The sequence below is a fragment of the Sinocyclocheilus grahami genome, unplaced genomic scaffold (genome assembly GCF_001515645.1).
Source record: "Sinocyclocheilus grahami isolate Dianchi unplaced genomic scaffold, SAMN03320097.WGS_v1.1 scaffold153.1, whole genome shotgun sequence".
Classification (NCBI taxonomy): Eukaryota; Metazoa; Chordata; class Actinopteri; order Cypriniformes; family Cyprinidae; genus Sinocyclocheilus; species Sinocyclocheilus grahami.
Genome location: NW_015505332.1, coordinates 2,048,192 through 2,071,944, shown reverse-complemented (window position 1 = coordinate 2,071,944; position 23,753 = coordinate 2,048,192). Strand labels below are relative to the sequence as shown.

At 36.1% G+C, this 23,753-nt stretch overlaps 1 protein-coding gene across 1 annotated transcript in view; it reads right to left on the bottom strand.

Moving 5' to 3' along the window:
• The window catches only part of sv2a (synaptic vesicle glycoprotein 2A), a 39,087-nt gene extending 22,587 nt beyond the window's left edge, over positions 1 to 16,500 (bottom strand). The window contains exons 1-2 of the mRNA XM_016281976.1: positions 16,367 to 16,500; positions 688 to 1,428 (exon numbers count right to left, since the gene is read on the bottom strand). Coding sequence (XP_016137462.1) covers positions 688 to 1,285 — 598 coding nt within the window. The 5' untranslated portion in view covers positions 1,286 to 1,428; positions 16,367 to 16,500. The remainder of the gene's footprint in view (positions 1 to 687; positions 1,429 to 16,366) is intronic.
• Positions 16,501 to 23,753: the final 7,253 nt, after the last annotated feature.

Sequence of the window (23,753 nt, the reverse complement as noted above, 5' to 3'; positions counted from 1 at the left end):
ATCTGCTGATCTGCTGACAAGCTTTATGGAGATGCTGATTTCCTTTTCCAGCAGGACTTGTCACCTGCCCACCTGCCCACCTGCCCACAGTGCCAAAACCACTTCCAAGTGGTTTGCTGACCATGATATTACTTTGCTTGATTGGCCAGCCAATACGCCTGACCTGAACCCATATGGAACCCCCATATGCCTCAGCAGTCCACAGGCTGATCGCTTCCATGCCACACCTCACTGATGCTGGAGTTTTTGCCAAAGGAGCACCATCCAAGTATTGAGTGCATAGATGAACATACTTTAAAGAACTTGAGCTTTTCTGCTGTGCAGATCCTTTTTTTGATTGATCTTAGGAAATATTCTAATATTTTGAGATACTGGATTTTTGACTTTCATGAGCTGTAAGCTCTAATCAATAAAATTAAAACAAAAAAACTTTTATAATGTTTTACTTTACATGTAATGAATATAGAATATATGAACGTTTCACTTTTATCACCTTGTAACTGGTTGGTTTGGTTCATGACTTGTAACTCTTTAACAAAGATTTTTTAAAACACCTTAAGGGGAAAAAATGAATGAGAAAACCCCTTTCGGATACAATAGCGGTGAAAAGTGCATGGGCAGATTGTGCATTAAAGCACTTTATAACAGAAACCACAGATAAAAGCTAATAAGCTGTTCTCCACTTACCCAGCATCCCTTTGTTGGGCTCAGACAAACACATGTCTTTCTCAGCACTGGGCAGTACGAAGCCCACCACGAAGATCTCCACGCCATCAGCCATGAGGGCCAGACCCAGCACAAAGTACAGGGTCCACTGGAAGCGGCCATGGCCACACTCCTGCAGGATGGTCTCATACTGCTGGGCCAGCTCCTCCTGGTCCTTCCTCCTCTCCCCCTCGTACTGCGTCATGTCCCGGAACTGAGACTGTCCCACTCCGTCCACCTGTCTGTCGGCCTTCTCAACGGAGTCGTTTCTGGGGATGCCCTGGTACTCGCCCTCGTAGATCTCATCATCCTCATCGTGGCCCTCTGTGGAGTCGCTGTGAGCCCCTTCGTCGTCGTTGGCCCTGCTGTTGCTGCGGTAGTAGCTGCCATCCTGGGCCTGCACGGGGTAATCGTCATCATCGTCTTCCTCTTCGAAGCGGGTATAAGAGCGTTTGCTGTATTCGTCGCTCACCCTGTCCATGTGGCGGCCCACCTTTTTACCTGCTTGCTTTTTGACCTCTTTGGCAATGTCCTTAGCACCTTTAATGAAGGCTGTACGGTCTCTGTAACCCTCCTCCATGGTTCAAAGTTGTGCGCTGATGTAAAGAGTGCTGGAACTAGATGTCAGGAGCTGCCTGTTAGCATGTAGTAGAGTGAAGCTGGGCTGAAGAAGTTCAGGACCCTGGACAGCAGCTTCAAGAGCACAGAGCTCTACACGGCAGTCTGAAAATATACAAGAACAGATGCTGTTATTCAAGATGAAAGACTGAGGCATTAAAGCAAATACTTTACAACATTAACACATCAATTTACAATTAAATCATACGTCACACATTTGGACTTTATGAAAAAAGTCCAAAAAATGCTTAATTGTCTTAATGTAAAATCCAATTTCTGCAAAAAATAAAAAAAGTTTTTTGTAAGATCTTACTGTTTACTGAATCATACAGGTAGTCTGTATATTCTCAAAAACAGGTCCATCAGCTGCTATTTTAGCTAATCAACCATCATTTTTCATTTGGACTTGCAAAACACATGATTTGAATTCTTAAACTATGACTTTTTGTTTTGTGCACCTGTTCACATCAATGCATTTTCCCCACAATATTAAATATATGCTATATCAGCTAGAAAGATAGTCTACCAGGTCAAAAACCAGCCATCTTCTGCTATTCTAGCTAATAGCAACCATCTATACCAGCTTAGTTCTGCTAAATGACATGCTTAGACCATATAGAAATCATGCAAAACCAGCTATTACACTGAGCTTGGCTTCAGCAGGATTTTCAAGCAGTGATATTACCTGAAGAAACTTGATTATGTTTAATCAGCTTTGTGTTAACAGCAAGAAAGTAATACACATAGAATAAAAATTCTTGTAAGCTAAGAGCACAATTACAAATGACTACATGGATAACGCTGACAGCATGTAAATAGGTACAGCAGCTCACAGTGACCTTGTTTCGTCCAGTTTACATTCTGAAGGAAAACACTTTAAGGAACCAATTGAGCCTCCCTGAAAAAGGGTGATTAAATTGTTCCCAAGGGAAATTCATAAAACCATCAGTCTGTGTTGCCTCGTACAATCTGTTGAAATTGGTCTGGATCCAGTTATTGCATTAATAATCTAATATACATAATTGAGCCACATTAATAATTTCTCAGGGGTACTTAGGAGCTCTACAGCACAGATAAAGATCTGTGCAGAAATCCTTCACTGAACAAACCTGAAAGGGATGAGATTTAGGGTTATGAGGTGGTGATGACAACACGTATTGGTTGCTTTCTGTTGAGTTGTCCTCACTACAGAGCAACCAATGTAACATGATTTCTTAATACTGTGTGTGGTTACTTGGATGATCTATGACTACTTTTTTGTTTTGTGATGGTTGTTCATGAGTCCCTTGTTTGTTCTGAACAGTTAAACTGAGCACTGTTCTTCAGAAAAATCCTCCATGTCCTGGAGATTCTTCAGTTTTCCAGCATCTTTTGCATATTTTAACCCTTTCCAGCAGTGACTGTATGATTTTGAGATCCATCTTTTCACACTGAGGACAATTGAGGGACTCAAACACAACTATTAAAAAAGGTTCAAACCTTCACTGATGCTCCAGAAGGAAACACGATGCATTAAGAGCTGAATAACTCTTAACTCATTAAGGGGTGAAAACTTTTAGAATTTGAAGATCAAGGTAAATTGTACTTAATTTGTCTTCCGGGAAACATGCAAGTATCTTCTGTTGCTTCCGAAAGGCAGTACTAAATGGAAAAAAAAAAAGAAGATATTTCAACAAAATAAGAAAAATTTGGGCATCTTCATCCTGTTCAAAAGTTTTCACCCCTTAATGAGTTAAGAGTTATTCAGCTCTTAATGCATCGTGTTTCCTTCTGGAGCATCAGTGAAGGTTTGAACCTTTTTTAATAGTTGGGTTTGAGTCCCTCAATTGTCCTCAGTGTGAAAAGATGGATCTCAAAATCATATAGTCACTGCTGGAAAGGGTTCAAATATGCAAAGATGCTGGAAAACTGAAGAATCTCCAGGACATGGAGGATTTTTCTGAAGAACAGTGCTCAGTTTAACTGTTCAGAACAAACAAGGGACTCATGAACAACCATCATAAAACTTGTGGAAAACCTGTCTTGTGGCTTATATGTAAACATTTTCTTTGTAAAATATCTTACTCAGGACAGTACTAATTAAAAAATAACATGCATTTTGTATGATCTCTCTTATTTTGTTAAAAGTATTCACAAATTCTACAAGGGGCTCCCAAACCTTCCCATGCATCTCTATCTATCTATCTATCTATCTATCTATCTATCTATCTATCTATCTATCTATCAAATGTTTTGGTGGAAATTTGGAACATTTGGAATATTTAATTTTGCTGTAATAAATGATCAGATTTAATTTAATAATATAATATAACTTAATAAATTGTATATAAAATAAATTAATAATATAAATAAAATACAACATAAAAAATACACGAATAAACACACACATCTTTTGGATATATACACAGATCTACATATATTTATACAAAGTTAAATAACGATTCCCATTCCTAAAGACTCCAATGTAAACAAGTCACAATCTTTTTCACATTCTCGTCTAATTCCTCTGTTCTTTTCTCTCTCTCTCTTATTGTGTATTCCTCTCTGAACAGAGCTCATCAGCCGGGCGGCCACCGCTCAGCTCCACATCACCCCGTGTCTGTGAAGATAATGAGCCGGCCAGACATTTGGCCTTCTCAGTGAATATGGGATATCTGTCAGCACTGCTCTTCTCAACAGCTCGGCCCAAGTCCTATTACATTATCACGGCACTGATAAGTGAATACACGGAAACAGACCAGTCATGTGGACTGTAGAGTCAATCAAACAAATTGGCGTGCTTCTCGCGTTACTCCAAGTAAACACTGCGATGGTTGTAAAGCTATAAATGTCTATAAAGGGGAATCTGGGGCGCTATGAGCTCATCGGCGGATGTGATTGGTCCAAGGGAGAAATGGCCCAGTTGGCGGCAGCAGGCATGGATCTGCCTTATGCTGTCCTCCGTGGTCATTTCATTCTCACTCGTACAATCCCTGCATGCTCTCTCTGCATGTGCACGCATCAGCCAATAGAGGCCTGCGCTGCCATTGTGAAAATCATTTTAATATTGATTGATTTCAGGGCTGATTAGACAGTGTTTGTTATAGAAAAATCCATGCAAGTGGGTTCTGATGAGTTTTTAATCGATACAGCACTGACACATGATGAAAATACATCATCAGCACTGCGGCCACGCTCAGGGAACTATTTTTTCTTTAAAAATACATAAGAACGATGCTTTCACTTATCATTTACTCACCCTCATTCCAAATGTACTCATGTCATTCCAAACCTTTCTTCTGTGGTACACAAAGCATTTTTTTTTTAAGTCTTGTGTTTGTGTTATTGTATTATTCATTATTTATATTATTTTATTCATTATTTATTTAGATATTTTATTTATGAAAATAGGTGGGGTCCACACAACATTGGACCCATTCAAAATATTTTTTCTTCTTCTTCAACTATCACTTTAAAACACTTTGAGTTTGGGTAATATTTTGGTTACTGAATTAAATGGTACAACTTAAACTGCTAAAACATTTTTTTCAAAATAAAATGTAATTAAATAAATGTTGCTTTGGTAACTAACTGAAATGCGTTTAAGTTGAAGCACTACATTTATTAAATATAATTAAATAAAACTAAAACTAAAACCTAATAGTAATAACAATAAAAAAACTAATAAAAATGACAAAAGCACATGACAAAAAAACCCCTGAAACTTAATGTAAGAATAAATAGAAAAATAAACAAATAGAAAATAAAAATAATAGAAAATTAAAAAATAAAATAAAAGCTAATACTAACAAAAACTATAATCGTATATAAATAATCCTAAAATGACACTGTCATTTACTCAATTTCATATCATTAAGTGGAACAAAAATCAAAAACAAAAAAAACTAAACAATGAAACTTCCATACAATGAAAGTACTTTGTAAATGTGGTTGCCAAGCTCCAAAAGGTACCACTAAATCAGTCAACACAACTTATTTAAGTTTCAACACAACAGCTATTTCATGTCTTCTGAAACCATAAGATAGCTTTATGTAACAGACAGACTGCAATTTTGGTTGTTATATGTTCCTCCTCCGCGCCATAACACCATCAAAGAGATTTGAGACCTACAAATGGGAGACAAGACTTCAAATTTCAGTCTGATCCTCACACAAATCCATCCTTCAATACATTCAGGCGAGTAAATGATGACAGAATTGTTCATTTATGCTTGAACTATCCCTTTAAGAGCTCTCAATGACATTCAATGTCAAACCATTAAACATGTAAATAAGCCGTGTAGCTAGTCCTGCGTAGGCAGAGCACACCGGCTGTGTTGCATTATCGTGCCATGGTAACCATCTCCCCCACAGTTCCCAAATACGTCTCATCTCTGTTGAGGTCTGCAGACGGGACAGCAATAGTGGTGTGCAGGAGCAGCGGTGTGTGTGAGATGGCTCTGCTGGGAACAACAGCCTTCCTCTTGGTGGAACACTTGCGTTTCAATTAGACTGGTACAGGAACACATGTCAGCGCTAAAGAACAGGGCCTAAAAGCTCTGTGAAGCAAAGCCTAGCCCAGAGCTGTCAAATCTACTCGCTGATACACTAATGCAATATGAGATTACAGGCCTTTTAGATGTGATTTAGGACTGCGGTAGATCAAAACTGGAGTAAAACAGACAAGGAAGACAGTGCCCTTCTTAAATACAGTAATGAATGAGATTTCCTCTACACTGCAAAAAATGACTGTGAACTTAACGGGAAAAGACTGTAAAAATGCTACAGTAAAAACCTGTTAAATGGTTAACGGTAAAATCCCCTACTATATACAGTGAAAAACTGTATTGGACATTACATGTAATTTTACGGTAGTATACTGTTTTTGGAAGTGAGAAAAGACAGTGAATTTACAGTGAATAACCGTAAATTGACATTCCCAGAATTCCCTGCGTTACATTTCAAATTTGATGTTTTTTTGTTGAAATAACTATGTTTCTTCTTAGTTTTTTCTTATCAGTTTTGTATATTAGGTTTGTGTGTTACACCTTATGTTGTTAAATGAATGTTTATTGCATTATTTCAGTTTCATGTGTGTTACCAGGATGGTGTTTAGTGTTTGTGTGAATGACACTGTGCACCTTCTATATATGTTATTATTTAAAAGCTGCTTGTGATGGGCTTTGGTTCATCATGTGACTTTCTCAGTGTATTACAAAGGTACAGAACAGATTTCAGTACTTTAATAGGTTGTTATATTAACATTATATCAGTTAATTAAATTACAGTATTTAACTGTAAATGTAAGTTAAAACCGTAAAACCTAAAATGTTGCTACCGTATTTTTTACGGTAAAATTCTGGCAACCACAGCTGCCGTTTTTTTACCGTAAATTTTCTGTTACAAATCAAGAGGGATGGAGCACTGCAAAAATACTTGCCTTTTATGGTTTTTTTTTTAATTTATGCACCATATATTACAGAAGCGTGTTTCTGCAATGGAATAAAAAATAAATAAAAAGATGAAAGGTTGTAAAAGATTTTGACTTTTTATCTTACAATTCTGACTTTTTTCTCAGAAATGTGAGATACAAATGTGCAATTACAAGTTATAAAGTCCAATTAAGCTCACATTTCTGACTTTTTCTTACAATTGCAAGTGTATATAATGCAGTTCTGAGAAAGAAAACCAGATTTGCGAGATGTAAATGCGCAATTGAGTTTAGTTACTTGGTAGCAGAAACCATTTTTTATTTTATTTAATTTAATTATTTAGGATACACAATTATGAAGCAGCATGACTGTTTTTAACGTTGATTATAATAATAAATGTTTCTTGAGCAAATGATTTCCGTAGGTTCATGATACTGAAGACTGGAAAATTCAGCTTTGCATCACAGGAAAAAAATTACATTTTAAAATATATTCAAATACAAGACACTTATTTTAAATGACAATATTATTTCATAATAGTCATGTTTTTACTGCATTTCGAAACTAATAAATGCAGCCTTGGTGAAAAAAAAAAAAGACAACAAAACAAATCTTACTGGCCTCAAACCTCTAAACAATACTAATAAATAAATGTATTAATAAATAGATTTATTTAGCTAAAGCCATTGTCCATGATTTTAATCAGCTTTTTATCTCATTAGATAATGAATATAAAATGGGCTGTGAACCGAGGTTAATGTTGTAGCTCTTAACTTGGAATTTCTTGAGAGGTTGCAATGTATCAGTAAAAGATCTAGCTTGTTCCTCATCTTTATTCTTAACATCTCTTTAGGATCAAGCTGATTGTGAATTAACTCTGATATAAGGGGTGGGCAATGGCTTCGCCTCTTGTACACCAGTGATGAAAGACCCAATTATGTAATTCAGTTTTTGAAGCCGAGTCGACGCCAGCGGGAGTGTAGATCATCATTCAAGCAGAGACGACAGCAAAGCAGCGCATCAGCTCGAGTGTGAGCAGGCACACGGGACTGCACTGGAGAATCTCAGTGTTCGCCAAAATAATCACAAACCTCTGACAGTCCTGAGGGGCTCATTTCTGTCCTGGAGTACATTTTCATACATATCTTAAAGGGATAGTTCACCCAAAAATTAAATTTCTGTCATTTACTCACACTGATATTGTTCCAAACCTGTATGTTTTATGAACAACAAAACAGAATGACTATCTTCTTTTGTATTCCACAGAAGCAAGAAAGTTATAAATGTTTGGAGCAACATGATTTGCGAGATATAAATGCAGAATTGCAAATTCATAATTCTGAAAAGAAAAGTCAAAATTGTGAGAAATAAACTACTATTCCATGGCAGATACAGGCTTCGATAGTAAATGACAGCATTTTCAATTTTGGGTAAACTATTTATTGTAACATACTGTATAAAATAACTCCCCCTTTTAAAAATGGAAATCATATTAGTTTTGTTATTAAAAAAAAAAATATGACAATTAATTGAACCTAGAAGTGAATTTAAGTAATTCGACTACTTTAGTTCGAGTGATGTTGTTCTAACATGACAAACTGATAAAAATAGGCATTTCTTCATTGTATTAATTTCTGTAAACAAAACATTTCAAATAAATGTTTTCTTTGGAATATTGTTTTCATCTGTGATTTTTATATTTTCCCCTTTGCCCCAATATAACTTTCTATAGTCTTTTTGTAAAATCATTTTACTTAACCTAAATCACATAATCCAATTTAGTTTAATTGAACAAATTCTGGTTTCAGATTACAACGAAAATGAGCATTAAAGCAGCACTATGTAACTTTTTCTGTGTTCAAAATTTGCTAAATGTATATAACGAGCGAGTACATCATGAATTCATCATAGACATAAACTTAGAGAAGTAGCTCCGGTTAGAATGTTCTTCCGCGGGATGTGTGCAGCTCTGTTTACTAACCGCTAGAGCGCCAAAAGTTACATAGTGCTGCTTTAATAAAACCAGATTATATTCTGCTCTATTTGTATAGTGATTTGCTGTATCGTCAAGAGAGCTCAAGCTGTGTTGATCACTGTACAGTTGTGGTTAATCTGTTTGTCTGGGAAACACCACCCGAGATTATAAAGTCATCTTGTTTGGGTGTGTTTTCTGGTGATCTGATATTTGTTACAATAATTCCATCAAGTAGCTAATGTCAATGAAAATCCCTCACACAGATGTTTAGGATCAGAGCGCTGATGGTTTGCCGGGTCACATCAAATGGCTTTAACAGAATTTTGACATTCACTGAGATGAACAGGGTTTGTCAACCCAGTGTGAATGCAGAAATGTATCTTTCTTTACCAAAAACATGCCAATAAATAGTCACATTAAGGATCATCTGCACCCATGACTACATTCCCATAATTCATCAACCCACGGCATGTTCATCTCGGAAAAATGCACAAGCAGATGCCCGTTTAGCATTTAGAGGAAATGATTATGCTGCCTTCTAAAATACCTTATTTTGTCCAAATTCTAAAGCAGCATCTCATGCATCTTTCACAGAGAATTCAATCCCATAATGCCCTATGAAGAGCTTAGTAAAACATAAATGTTGATTATAAATATGATTCAATAGCTAAAATTACCCATAATAAAATAATTCATTGAAAATGCACAAACTGATCTAATAGTGTGCTCTTAAAAATAAAGGTTCTTCATTGGCATTCATGGTTCCATGAAGAACCTTAAACATCCATGGAACCTATCCAGGGTTCATGATGGAAAAATGTTCTTTAGATTGTTAAAACAAACAAAACAAAAAAAAACAGATTTGTTCATTGCGAAAACCCTCTTTTGGAACTTTTATTTTTAAGAGTGTAGCCTAGCAACAGAATCATGCCAAAGTCTATACTGAAATCAACTATTGAGATGAGTCTGAACATTACTCAGAAATAGTACTTTTTATATCTCTACTGCACAGTCCTTGTTCTAAAGAAGGACATTTAGCCCCCATGTGTTGCTTTGAAGGGTCACTCTGTTAAATGCCAGCGGTCGAAGGTTGGCAATGAGCGAGCACTGAGACCTGCTCAGCAACAGTGACCTACAGAGCTGCAGCGCATGTCGAGAGAGAGGAGGAGCCTGTGCTCGCTGCCAGAGCCTCATCATGACTGATGACAGCAATGCAAACACACACAAGGCAAAACAAACACTTACACTTCTGACTGTTTAACTGAGATGTAAAAGAGATTTGGAGAAATATCATTACATCACTTGCTAACTTTTCTGTCATTCAATGGATCCTCTGCAGTGAATGGGTGCCGTCAGAATGAAAGTCCAAACAGCTGATAAAATGATCCACACCACTCCAGTGCATCAATTAACATCCTGTGAAGTGAAAAGCTGCATGTTTGTGAGAAAGAAATCCATCATTTTGACATTTTTAATGTTAAACTGTTGCTTCCAGGTAAAAATATAAGTCATATTCATAATATTGCTTTCACTAGTGAAAATACGTAATTTCGTCTGAATCGGGAGAGAAATATGCAAAGATCAAACACTGCAAGCAAGAACAATCCAAAACCATTTGAAACTAATATGTTGGTAAATTTTGATGTGAGAGGACATGAGTTGATGGACTTTTCACTGGAGGACACGTTATTATGGACATGGACTCATATTTGGCCAGAGGAAACGGTTTAAAAAGTTAAAAAACCTGAATGATGGCTTTGTTTCTTACAAACATGCAGCTTTTTGGTTCAAAAGACATTCATTTATTGTGATGTTTTTATCAGCTGTTTGGACTCTCATTCTGACGGCACCCATTCACTGCAGAGGATCCATTGCTGAACAAGTGATGTAATGCTACATTTCTCCAAATCTGTTGTGATGAAGAAACAAACTCATCTACATTTGTGGTGGAAATAATCCGCAAACGGTCTTTAAAAAGTTAAACAGTCACAACATTGGGGTGTAAATAATATTAGACACGAAACACTACAACTTTGGAATTTCACAGAAAAATAAAAGTCACACATGTTCGGATCCAAGGAAAATGATTTGTTTCCTTATTGGATAAAAGCGAGGCAAACAATTACATTCATAAAGATTTGAGAAGAGAAGAAGCACTCAAAACTAATTTGAATATTCAAATTAACGCATACATTACTATTCCTACAGTAGCAATGCTATTAACCGATACTTGTTGTTAGTCATTTTAAGTCTGTAATTAACATACAAGGCATTATAAATCCTATGTCATCATCCCATATAATAACCCTATTAATACACTTAATGCGATAATTAATTATTCATTTAAATCATTTGAAAACAATTTCAGCCTTAATAGTGTGCCCTTCAGGAACAATACATGCTGAGTCACTTGTCTTACCGGGGTATTGAAGCCATTTTCCACATTGTGAACGATTATCTGAACAAAATTTTAAATAGAGCTATCCATTATTCACCAGACAGATGGAATATGTGTATGGTGGTCTCACACACACAGCTCAGGGGCTTTCCACAGGACAAACATGTAACTATAATGTAATGAAGCAGTAAGCCTGATACAAACAAGTGAATTTATCTATAGGTTTGGATCTCAACCAAACCTGTTGTTCAGAACATGTTCAGGGCGTAAGTTAGCCAATGGTGTGAGTTTGAGGAGGGACTATCTGTTTGTTCAAACATCTGAAAATAAGGGGAGTGTTTGGAATCAAGCATTGTTCTTGCAAAATTGCATTAGCTTGTAATGGCAAAGAAATTACACACTTCAGCTGTAATTTAGGACCACTTTTAAGGATCTCGTGATAATTAATCTTTGAAAAATGTTCACTGCCATTCAAAAGCTTGGGGTCAGTAAGACTTTTGTTCAATTTAGGATGCATTAACGTGATCATTAAATTAAATTGATCTTACAAAGGAATTCTATTTAAAATCATTAATGCTCTTTTAAACTTTCTATTCATTAAAAAAATTCTTGAGCAGCAAATCAGTATATTAGAATGATTTCTGAAAGATAATGTTACTAGAATAATGGCTGCTGAAAATTTCGCTTTGCCATCACAAGAATAAATTACATTTTATTTCAATTTAAAAATGTCTCACAATATTATTATTATTATTATATACTGTAATTTTGATCAAATAAAGGAAGCAGGTGAGCATAAGAGGCTTAACTTAAAAACAACATAAAACAGAAATTAAATGAAAATATTTTTATAATGACTAAATAACTGTATGATAGGTATTAATTAATAATTATATTATTAAATTATATAATTAAAATGGTATTTTCACAGTTGTACTACCTTTCATTTCTGGTGATTGTAATTTTAAAATGATTGTATTACAGCACTACAACATTACACAATTATATTTAATATTTAGCTTTATTATTTAAGGACAGCTGTTTTAATGTTAGAATGCTCCAGCCTCTTTAACCATTTTTTCTTCATCTTTTGTACGTCCTCTCTTCATTTGTTTGAAGTCTAATCTTAGTGAAAAGTAATAATTTAAGCACTATTTTAAAGCACTATCTTTGCACTTAGGAAGATAAAGTATTGCTAACAAGGCCAAAGCTCAATGCATCTGATGTATATCAACGCATGAGAGTGACAGCAGAAGCCTGGAGTTAATGGATCTGGGAATGAGTGCGGTGGATGGAATAGAGGGAGGAGAGAAGCATGTTAGCGGATGTTTAGAAGCATCTCGACAGTGGTCTCTCAGGAAAGGACAGAGCTGTTGTGAGTCACGTTAGCCCTGGAACAAATCTCTCAGTGTGCGCTGCTGTCACCATGGCCACAGTCACTGCTGCCCTCTGCTACATCAGCACCACCAGCATCCTCTGCCCTGCCTCCATTTTAGCCCAAAATATTCCAGCGCAAACAGGACTGAGCCACATTTGGACGGGTGTTGTCAATGCAATGTTTCATTAAAAACAGGAAACACTTCTATTCTATAATATTGTTGCTATATTGCAAATGTGAATTAACACTGAAATGTGATGAAGATGATCATCCTTAAAGTCTACATGAAATTTAAATTGAGCTTATTTGCATTCTTAATATGTTCCTGATCTGATTGTGCGTGATTCATTAGCACACACTATTCTACAGAAATGAAAAATTTCATTATTCATCATTTCATTTTCATATTATAAAATAAAGTATCTGAAAACTTAAAAAAAAAAATGTCAGTATAAATTAAAAATCGATTTACTTTCTTACTACTACTGATCTTATTGTGAATGACTTTGAGTTTGTGAATAAAACAAAAATTACTGTAGTAGGTTTTAGTAGAAATGGCTATTTACCAAAAAAGTTTCAAAGTACTACACCAGAAATTTTTTGTGTGTGTTCCAGAGAGGGGAAAAAAACATCGAATGTCATCCAAACGTAAGAATGTCTTCTTCCTCTGAAACAAATTTCCTTTTTCCGCTGATGTCACAATGACAGCCAAACCATCTTTCGATCTAGATCCATCCACTTTTCACAATTCACTCAATTCTAGGCTGATAAAACCAAGCTTCACTCCATTACTTCTTGATAAATATCCAGTTTCACTCAGAAATGGGTTGCAAATGGCTTTAAATTCTGACTCTGACTTACATAATAGTGGGACGTGCAACAGGTTTAAATGACAAAAGAACAGTCATGGCACATACTATGTGTGGTGTATATAAGTCCAGGGGGTATTAATTAATAATTATATTATTAAATTATATAATTAAAATGGTATTTTCACAGTTGTACTACCTTTCATTTCTGGTGATTGTAATTTTAAAATGATTGTATTACAGCACTACAACATTACACAATTATATTTAATATTTAGCTTTATTATTTAAGGACAGCTGTTTTAATGTTAGAATGCTCCAGCCTCTTTAACCATTTTTTCTTCATCTTTTGTACGTCCTCTCTTCATTTGTTTGAAGTCTAATCTTAGTGAAAAGTAATAATTTAAGCACTATTTTAAAGCACTATCTTTGCACTTAGGAAGATAAAGTATTGCTAACAAGGCCAAAGCTCAATGCATCTGATGTATATCAACGCATGAGAGTGACAGCAGAAGCCTGGAGTTAATGGATCTGGGAATGAGTGCGGTGGATGGAATAGAGGGAGGAGAGAAGCATGTTAGCGGATGTTTAGAAGCATCTCGACAGTGGTCTCTCAGGAAAGGACAGAGCTGTTGTGAGTCACGTTAGCCCTGGAACAAATCTCTCAGTGTGCGCTGCTGTCACCATGGCCACAGTCACTGCTGCCCTCTGCTACATCAGCACCACCAGCATCCTCTGCCCTGCCTCCATTTTAGCCCAAAATATTCCAGCGCAAACAGGACTGAGCCACATTTGGACGGGTGTTGTCAATGCAATGTTTCATTAAAAACAGGAAACACTTCTATTCTATCATATTGTTGCTATATTGCAAATGTGAATTAACACTGAAATGTGATGATGAAGATGATCATCCTTAAAGTCTACATGAAATTTAAATTGAGCTTATTTGCATTCTTAATATGTTCCTGATCTGATTGTGCGTGATTCATTAGCACACACTATTCTACAGAAATGAAAAATTTCATTATTCATCATTTCATTTTCATATTATAAAATAAAGTATCTGAAAACTTTAAAAAAAAAAATGTCAGTATGAATTAAAAATCGATTTACTTTCTTACTATTACTGATCTTATTGTGAATGACTTTGAGTTTGTGAATAAAACAAAAATTACTGTAGTAGGTTTTAGTAGAAATTGCTAATTGAAAGTGATTTATCAGCTGTTTGGACTCTCATTCTCACGGCACCCATTCACTGCAATGCTAAATTTCTCCAAATCTGTTCTGATGAAGAAACAAACTCATCTACATCTTGGATGGTCTGAGGGTGAGGACATTTTGGGGGAAACTGTTCCTTGAATTTCATGGCATGGACATGGAAATGTACTGCACCAAACTCAAGTGATAATCTTATTCCAGATCCCTGAATGAGTGAGTTCTGAACGACGGCCCGGTCAGATCAATGATAAACACTCCTGCTGTTAAACCCTGTTCTCTCTCTTCCTCCTTTGCCACATCACTCCTCTTGAGGATTCCTCGCAAGGTTACTCTGAAAAGAGCACTGCAGCGCACAGAGCACACAATGATTGAGGAACAACTGCAATCCTGTGCAGCACCACCACTGACGGAGACACCAGAAGCAGTCTTCAAATCAATTCACATTAGGAGAAACAGTCCTAGACAGGGTTTGGACACTTTCAACCAGATCGGATCAAAGTTGGGGTCCAGAAGTATGTAAACACAGTAGCTCATCCTACCAATGACCTGATCAAACTTTCAGACATTTGCACATCACATTATTTCTTTTCTCTCTCTCTCTCAACTCTACCAACATAAAGCTGCATACTACGATCAAATATACAGCTTTACATACTAGCATGAATCTCTACATACTTACAATACAATCAGATACACAACTTTAATATCAATCCTAAAATACAAAGAAAGATATGCATAGATATAGCAATACTACCAACATTAAGGTCTACATACAGGCTACTGTCAACCATCGGAAATCTCTGCATACTAACAGTAGGCTATACTAACAACATACAGCTTTGGATATTCCATCAAAACTGCCAAATATCTAGCTCTACAAATCTACTCTTATATAAGAATTGATAAAGAGCACAGTTATCACTATTTGCATGCACTCAACAGTAATGGTTGGTCATTTCCAGCTCAAAGACGTTATTTCACTGAAAAAGCAGCAGTGATACAGACACGTGTAGATGCACATAGAGCATCACTGTGAATTCAGTCAAACCAAATGACACTTGCTGTCGTGACGAGACTGAATGCACTCAGCAATGGAATAAATCATCAAGGAGATTCACACACACACACACACACACACACACACATGTAGCAGGTTTCCATTCCTCATGTCTGCTGCAAGGTCATTTTGATGCTTCAACATATAACGCGGTACAAATCTCATTTTAATTGATATTTCTCATGGTTTATCAATTGTAGCAAATATGAAACCCAATACCAGCCAGTGAGGAAAATGGAAAGCCCAATAAGTCTTATTCTGATGGATATATTAGGTGAAGGGGTGAGGCTTAAGGTGCCATATGTCTCTATGGGAATTCTTATCAATTACTCTTTTGATCTATTCTTTAACCCATGGCAAATAAAAATTAACATACATACTGGAAATAAGTAATAATAGGCTACAAAAGCGCATTTCAACGAAAAATAATAATCTGCTCGCCGAAAAAATGAATTTTAATGTCTTGAGATGATGCATGAGCCGTGTTAAATGATAAAAGGTTGCCTTAAAAAGGCAATTTACGTTGGGTGTTATAACTATAAAGATGTATTTTTGATGATTTTTACGTTTGCATGCATCATTGATGAGCACACATTATTTTCCAAATGAATGAACCTGATGCCTCAAAACATAAAATCATCAAATGTAGCATTTAACATTAAAACACTCGCTCAAACATAAATGTGGTAGGCTATATTTAAAACGTGTACGAGCGTCTTAAATCATATTTATGTATATGCACGCTAATTATAAATGAGCTCCAAAACATTAATTAATTAGCAAGAAACGTCACTTACCAGAGCGAGTCGGTTATTATTTTTCCCAAATGCTTTGCATATAAGACACGGTGAATTTTTAGTCGTGATGATGAGGAGGGCTGTGTGACATTGCCTGCATCTTCACCCTGTACCGAAGGCGCGCGTGACGTGTAACGGGGTGCAACCCTACTACACAGGCGAAATGAACGATTCCTACTATGGCGAACACTGGACTCATTAATATTAATCGGCACGCTGACGTTGCATGGTAACCTCCCTCGAGCGTCCAGTTACGTAATCTATCTAGTATTCCTAGTCAAGCCTTCTCCGTACTAGAATTCGTTGATAGGCCAACCGAATCACAAACTTCTGCTCTTCAGCCAAACAGTGGGGCGAACGTCACGCTGCGTCATTAATATTCATGAGACGAGTACGATTCCTTCATTCGCCAGCTGACCTGTGCTGCGTTCAGTCCCGACAAAAACGGTGCAAAACGTTTTTTAAACGGAAACGGTGGTGCGTTGAACACCCTGTTCTGATGACTCAAGAGTTGCAACTGAGAAGGCCATTCTTGTGTTGTTTCTGAAGAATTTTCGAAGCCTGATGAAATCGGTATAAATACGTGTTTAATACTGCAAAATACGCTCGATGTTACAGTCATTGCCCTTGCCGTCCAGAATAAAAGAGATAATATCTTAGTTATTTTGCCTTTAATGTAAACAATATACCGTACTTGCTCTTGTGAGTTTATTTGGATGTTAATTACATTGTGCGAGCTGTCTCTTTAATACCGCGTGGTTTATATACATGTTGCTGCTGATTGGGCTGACATGTTTGACACACCCACCAAACAAGAGAAAACGCATCTCAAACCCCGCTGCACACCGTTTCCAGGAAACATGCAGTTCAAACCAGAAACCGTAGCAAAACGGTGCACACCGGTTTGAGCTTGAACTTGCCCCTGCACTCTTTACGAACGTCTGCCTTTCAGCCAATCGTTTAGGTTTACTGAGCGAACGTGGTGTTACGTAATTAATATTCATAAGCCAAGCCGTGGCCATAGTAGGATTAGCTAATTCGCATCCCTCATCTCGAGCGCACCGGTCTCTAATGTGCAAGCGACCCGAGATTAACAGGCTATCAGCATCACCAATGCTGTAACTGAAACGCGTTTTTACTATGATCAAACTTCACAATATGTTTCATCCAAGCTGCCTACAAAACGTTTTAGCGTGTTTTCCTCGAATAATTGAATGCGGAAATAGTGTTTCTTTATAAATTCATTAAATAATGTGTGGTTAACATACAAGCCTTTTAAAAACATGCAGTGAGTCTGAAATCATATATATATATTTAGTGAATTGGGGGCCCCAGGCAAAATATAGGAATGGGGCCCTATACATTTGCACACATTTTCCTAGATCAACCTTGAGGTTCCATTTTGTTGTTTTCAGCGTAAGCCTGTGTGCAAAGGCTGTCTAATTCTAACTTTAAAATACATTTATTTTTAGTTGTTTTAACTACAAATTTAAATAAAACTGAAAAAATAATGAAAAGGCAATTATACATTTACACACCTAAAATACATATATCAAGAGCATGCTCACAGATGAGAACAAAACAGCGTTGGATGAAATGGATTAAAGCCCTGCACGGGTCTCAAATATAGGCCCTATAGCCCGTCTTTTTTCCCCTTTTCCCAAAAAAAGCTTATACTACTGTTTCAGCTATTAAAATAGTTCAGTTTTGTATGTAATGGAAAAGTGATTCGATTTCGTTTCGTTTTTTATAAAGTAAATTTAGAAAACCATTTGGAGCATTTTTTGTTCATTAAATGTAAGTTTTCATGACTTCTGTCATGAAAACAAATTCCTCGTATGTGTAAACATACCTGGCAATAAAAACTCTGATTCTGAGTTTTTTTGTTTTTTTTTTTAAGTAAAGGCCAGCACTTTGTCCTATAATTGTATAGCTGCCTTTTCTGATTTTTATGTTGTTCTGTTCTGAATACCTTAACATTTTAAGGATTTGCTGCAACGCAATTTTGTATGATATGTTATTTATATTTTTTATCCATGCAGCAAATGCTTTAAAAAACAGCTTTAAAATTACTTTATTGCATTCCAGACGCTTTTAAAGTACTTTTCACTATAAATTTTAGGGGTAGCTTGAATGTAAAACATTGTCATGAATTCATTGTATTCTCATTTGTAACCTGCAGGTGACACGGACTCGGACGGCTGTTGTGGTAATAAACACCGTAAACAGCAAACGTTCGCGTGTCCACGCTTAATGCGCATATCCTATATGAAAAGCATTTTAGGGGGCCCTTGGTTTTTGGGGGCCCAAGGCGGTCGCCTACCTTTGCCTAAGGGGTAAGTCCGCCCCTGTATGTGTGTTTGTTTGTATGTGTGTGTATATATATATATATATGTGTGTGTGTGTGTGTGTATATACATACACCATGCTATGTGTACTGTGTTAGGCTAACCGAGACTTGTCATTTGCACTTATATATTGTTGCTCTTTTGTTAGTTTTGACTGCTTTTATTGTCTTCATTTGTAAGTCGCTTTGGATAAAAGCGTCTGCTAAATGACTAAATAAATAAATCACTGGTCTGTGCATAATTGCACACGTGCTCTAACTTGTGCACATGATTGGCCAAAAGGACGGAACCATGATGCGCTTTTCTCTCCCTCTCCTTTTTTTTCTTTCTCTCCCTCTCCATCGACTGTTATTAATGTAAATTTGACGTAACCTGCCTTTATCAAAGGTTAAAACACTGTCAATTAATAATTGTCTGCTAGAGGTAAGAAAGGACAAGGTTTTCAATCGTTTAGATTCCACAGACCCCCAAATATGATTATCCCTGTGCATCCAGGTATGTATTTTCATGTATAGCCTAAAGATGCAATTTATACTGTGAAACATTAATAAATATACGTACAAATATTTAGTTTCTATAATGTTACATTGCATTTTTCTTCTCACTATACTGTTGTACAGTAGCCTACATGTTTAACTGATTGATTGACTAATTTAAATCAAATGAATACATTTAGTTTAATTATAAATACATTTTTACACTGGTTTCCTGTAAACCTTTTCCCCTGACGTCAGTTTGAAAACTCCTGTGATAGTGAACTATCAAAACAGAATAATTTCCCCTTGAATAAAAATAAGCCAAGATTTATGCCAATAACCTCTTAAAGTAAAAAAGCCACAAGGCTGTAATTTGTCCACACTGACACGGTTTTGCAATGACGAATCAGTCAGATATCAATATATATTTTTATAGGCCTACTAGCACTTCCAGTGGAATAGCAGTATGATATAAAACACAACGTAACAGTAACAATACTATTCAAATGCTAACAAATAATGTTCTGCCACATAACCTAGTTGATAAGTCCATTTCATTTATGCATGTCAAGCAATGCTTGTCATATTAATGTCAAATGGCGTTTATGGGTATTTTACAACCACATCTCATCCAATCAGAATTCAGTCAGAACTGTTCAAAAAAACAATACTGTAAATATTATAAAATAAATTAGTGCTGCCAAATGATTAATCGCGATTGATCGCGTCCAAAATAAAAGTTTTTGTTAACATAATATATGTATGTGTACTGTGTATATTTATTATGTATATATAAATACAAACACATGGATGTATATATTTAAGAAAAATATGTTACGTTTATATGCATGTAAATATTTTCAAAATATATGCTGTATGTGTTTGTATTTATATATACATAATAAATATACACAGTACACATACATATATTATGTAAACAAAAAACTTTTATTTTGGATGCGATTAATCGCGATTAATCATTTGACAGCACTAAAACAGCAGTTTCCTAATAGCCATGATTAGGTGCTTTGGTTATGATGCTGATTCCGACATCTTTTATAAAAGCTGTTGTTTTCAGTACACCTCGTAGGAATCATAACACTGTCTGCCTGTAAAGATGGAACATGAGCACCGCAAATCTGGTTCCACATCATTTTGGGTTATTTGTTTGATGTCTCTTGTGGAATTACTAGGTATCTGCGATGAAACCTGCACTGCAAAACCTGTGCCTGTCAGACGGAGATCCAGAAGTGCCAGTATTATTGGACATAATGGGCTAATGCAGTGCTTAGCAACAGGCAGTATGACGATGTGACTGGTTTTCAAATAAGGCTGCAAGTCACCATTCTCCTGCTGACAACAGGAGCATCTACTGATGTGCAGGTCTCTGAAGAAGCTAATACACCACAAGACCTCAACACCAAAATGACGGGTAACTTATTATTCATGCAAACCTAGAGTTTGAAATCTCTGTATAACCTGGATAAGCAATCATAACCCCTAAAGCCTGACATATGAAATGTAATAACTTGGAATAGACCAGAACATTGTATGGCTCACATTGTATGATATAATGAGAATACTGAGCTCACTTGAGGAGGGAAAACTGCTCAGTTTTATGCAGAGACCCAAACTGAGCAAACATGTGCAGTTGCTGATATTTACAGTATATGACCAAAAAGTAAGATGAAATTCTGATAGCTTAAAAATGTAAGTCGTTAAGATTTGTAACAGACTGCTTACATAAAATGCATATCAATATCAGTTGTCACTCTATATCTCTCAATAATATGTCTTAGTATGATGATATGCAAATGCTTACTTTTATGATCAAAGCTCTATAGTTTCAAAATATATACTGCAATGCAAAACAATGATGGATTTTTCTTAAAATGATGTATGGATATTCAAGTAAAGTTCTTGAATCTTGAAATATTACTGACAATATAAAAGTAATTTTTTTGTTTACATCATAGAAATCAGTAAAGATTTCACAACAAAAAGACACATGAAGTGGGACATTTTTACAATGATACTAGAAGGTCTTGTACTTGTTTTAAAAAAGTAAGAAAAAAGTTCAACTACGGCAGAATGCTCAACAGGTTTTTCCAGCAAAGTTTTGATCATGTTGATAATTATTCATGTTGATAATCTTGGAGATGTGCATATCAAATATGATACCGTAGGACTAATTGTAATGCTTTTCAGCCATCTGTGTTTGCGGTTATTTCATATAAACGGTTTATTTTGCAAAAAAAAATATCTGCTAAAATTTTTTAATTTTCAAGAACAAGCAAGACTTAACGGTGCACATTATTCCAAATTAAAATGCATATCAATATCAGTTGTCACTCTATATCTCTCAATAATATGTCTTAGTATGATGATATGCAAATGCTTACTTTTATGATCAAAGCTCTATAGTTTCAAAATATATACTGCAATGCAAAACAATGATGGATTTTTCTTAAAATGATGTATGGATATTCAAGTAAAGTTCTTGAATCTTGAAATATTACTGACAATATAAAAGTAATTTTTTTGTTTACATCATAGAAATCAGTAAAGATTTCACAACAAAAAGACACATGAAGTGGGACATTTTTACAATGATACTAGAAGGTCCTGTACTTGTTTTAAAAAAGTTCAACTACGGCAGAATGCTCAACAGGTTTTTCCAGCAAAGTTTTGATCATGTTGATAATTATTCATGTTGATAATCTTGGAGATGTGCATATCAAATATGATACCGTAGGACTAATTGTAATGCTTTTCAGCCATCTGTGTTTGCGGTTATTTCATATAAACGGTTTATTTTGCACAAAAAAATATCTGCTAAAATTTTTTAATTTTCAAGAACAAGCAAGACTTAACGGTGCACATTATTCCAAATAAAAAAATGGGTTAGAAACTGCATTTCATGACTTTAACAGTATTGCAAAGCACTTGTGGTCCTTTAGAAGTGCCTAAAATGTTGTGAGCAAGAACATTGTGTTTTATATGATGCCGTCTTATGGAAATGTTAGGAAAATGAAGAAACTAAACCAGCCATATGCTGCTACATCCTTACAGGGTAATCATCATCAAGCTGAAATACGCCATTAGAAGAGAACGACAAAATTATTTGTTCTATTTAATTCCTCGAAACCTTGTCACAACAATGGATTACTTCATTAATGCTAAATTACACCTCTGCGGCACCTTTCAGCTATTAAAACAGAAAAGCTCCAGCTCCAGCAGATGCTTCTGACTCAACATATTCATTTGTGCTGTGGGCTTCATTCGTGCCGCTGTTTCTAAAGAAATAGGATGTACTAACTATTGTTAACTGCTCCCTGCAGACTGGCTGTTTAGTGCCATGCTGCACTTGACAGGAAAGCAAGCTGGATTTTTCTGTTCCAAAGACATCCTCTGCTAATACATTATTATTTTGCAAAATGCATGGACTAACATGTAGTAAAATGTCTTTGAAATCTCCAGTTTCTTTGGTTCCAGCTGTTGTGGGGCATGTTGGCACGAAACATCCTTAATATTATTATCCCAGTTTAGATGGGTCTACTGATCAGCAAAATACAGCATGTCTAAGTGAACACCTGTTAGGAAACAGACAGAGCATATCAGAGCTGTTCCAGAATGGCCCGAAACAATTAACCAGATGGAAGTCTGCGGTTTAGACTTGCAGAGCATCTAACTGATACTTATTCTGCAATAAAATGAAGCAAAGGCGGCATATCTTTTTAAAACTGTGATAGAATGTTTATTATAGCTACTCTTTTTTCCCCCAATTTTTATCTATATCTGAAACAACACTGGGCTAAAAGCATAAATGTTGCATTGTCCCGCAATGACTCCAGGCTGGGTAAAATAAAATAAAAAAATAAAAATTATTTGTTGTCTCTTGTTTCTCATTTTCCTCTTGACAATACCCCATAGATTCTCTATGGGGTTCAGGTCTGCTGAGTTTGCTGGCCAGTCACGCACACCAACACCATGGTCATTTAACCAACTTTTGGTGCTTTTGGCAGTGTGTGCAGGTGCCAAATCCTGCTGGAAAATGAAATCAGCAGCTTCAAAAAGCTGGTCAGCAGAAGGAAGCATGAAGTGCTCCAAAATTTCTTGGTAAACGGGTGCAGTGACGTTGGTTTTCAAAAAACACAATGGACCAACACCAGCAGATGACATTGCACCCCAAATCATCACAGACTGTGGAAACTTAACACTGGACTTCAAGCAACATGGGCTATGAGCTTCTCTACCCTTCCTCCAGACTCTAGGACCTTGGTTTCCAAATGAAATACAAAACTTGCTCTCATCTGAAAAGAGGACTTTGGACCACTGGGCAACAGTCCAGTTCTTCTTCTCCTTAGCCCAGGTAAGACGCCTCTGACGTTGTCTGTGGTTCAGGAGTGGCTTAACAAGAGGAAAACGACAACTGTAGCCAAATTCCTTGACACATCTGTGTGTGGTGGCTCTTGATGCCTTGACCCCAGACTCAGTCCATTCCTTGTGAAGTTCACTCAAATTCGTGAATCGATTTTGCTTGACAATCCTCATAAAGCTGCG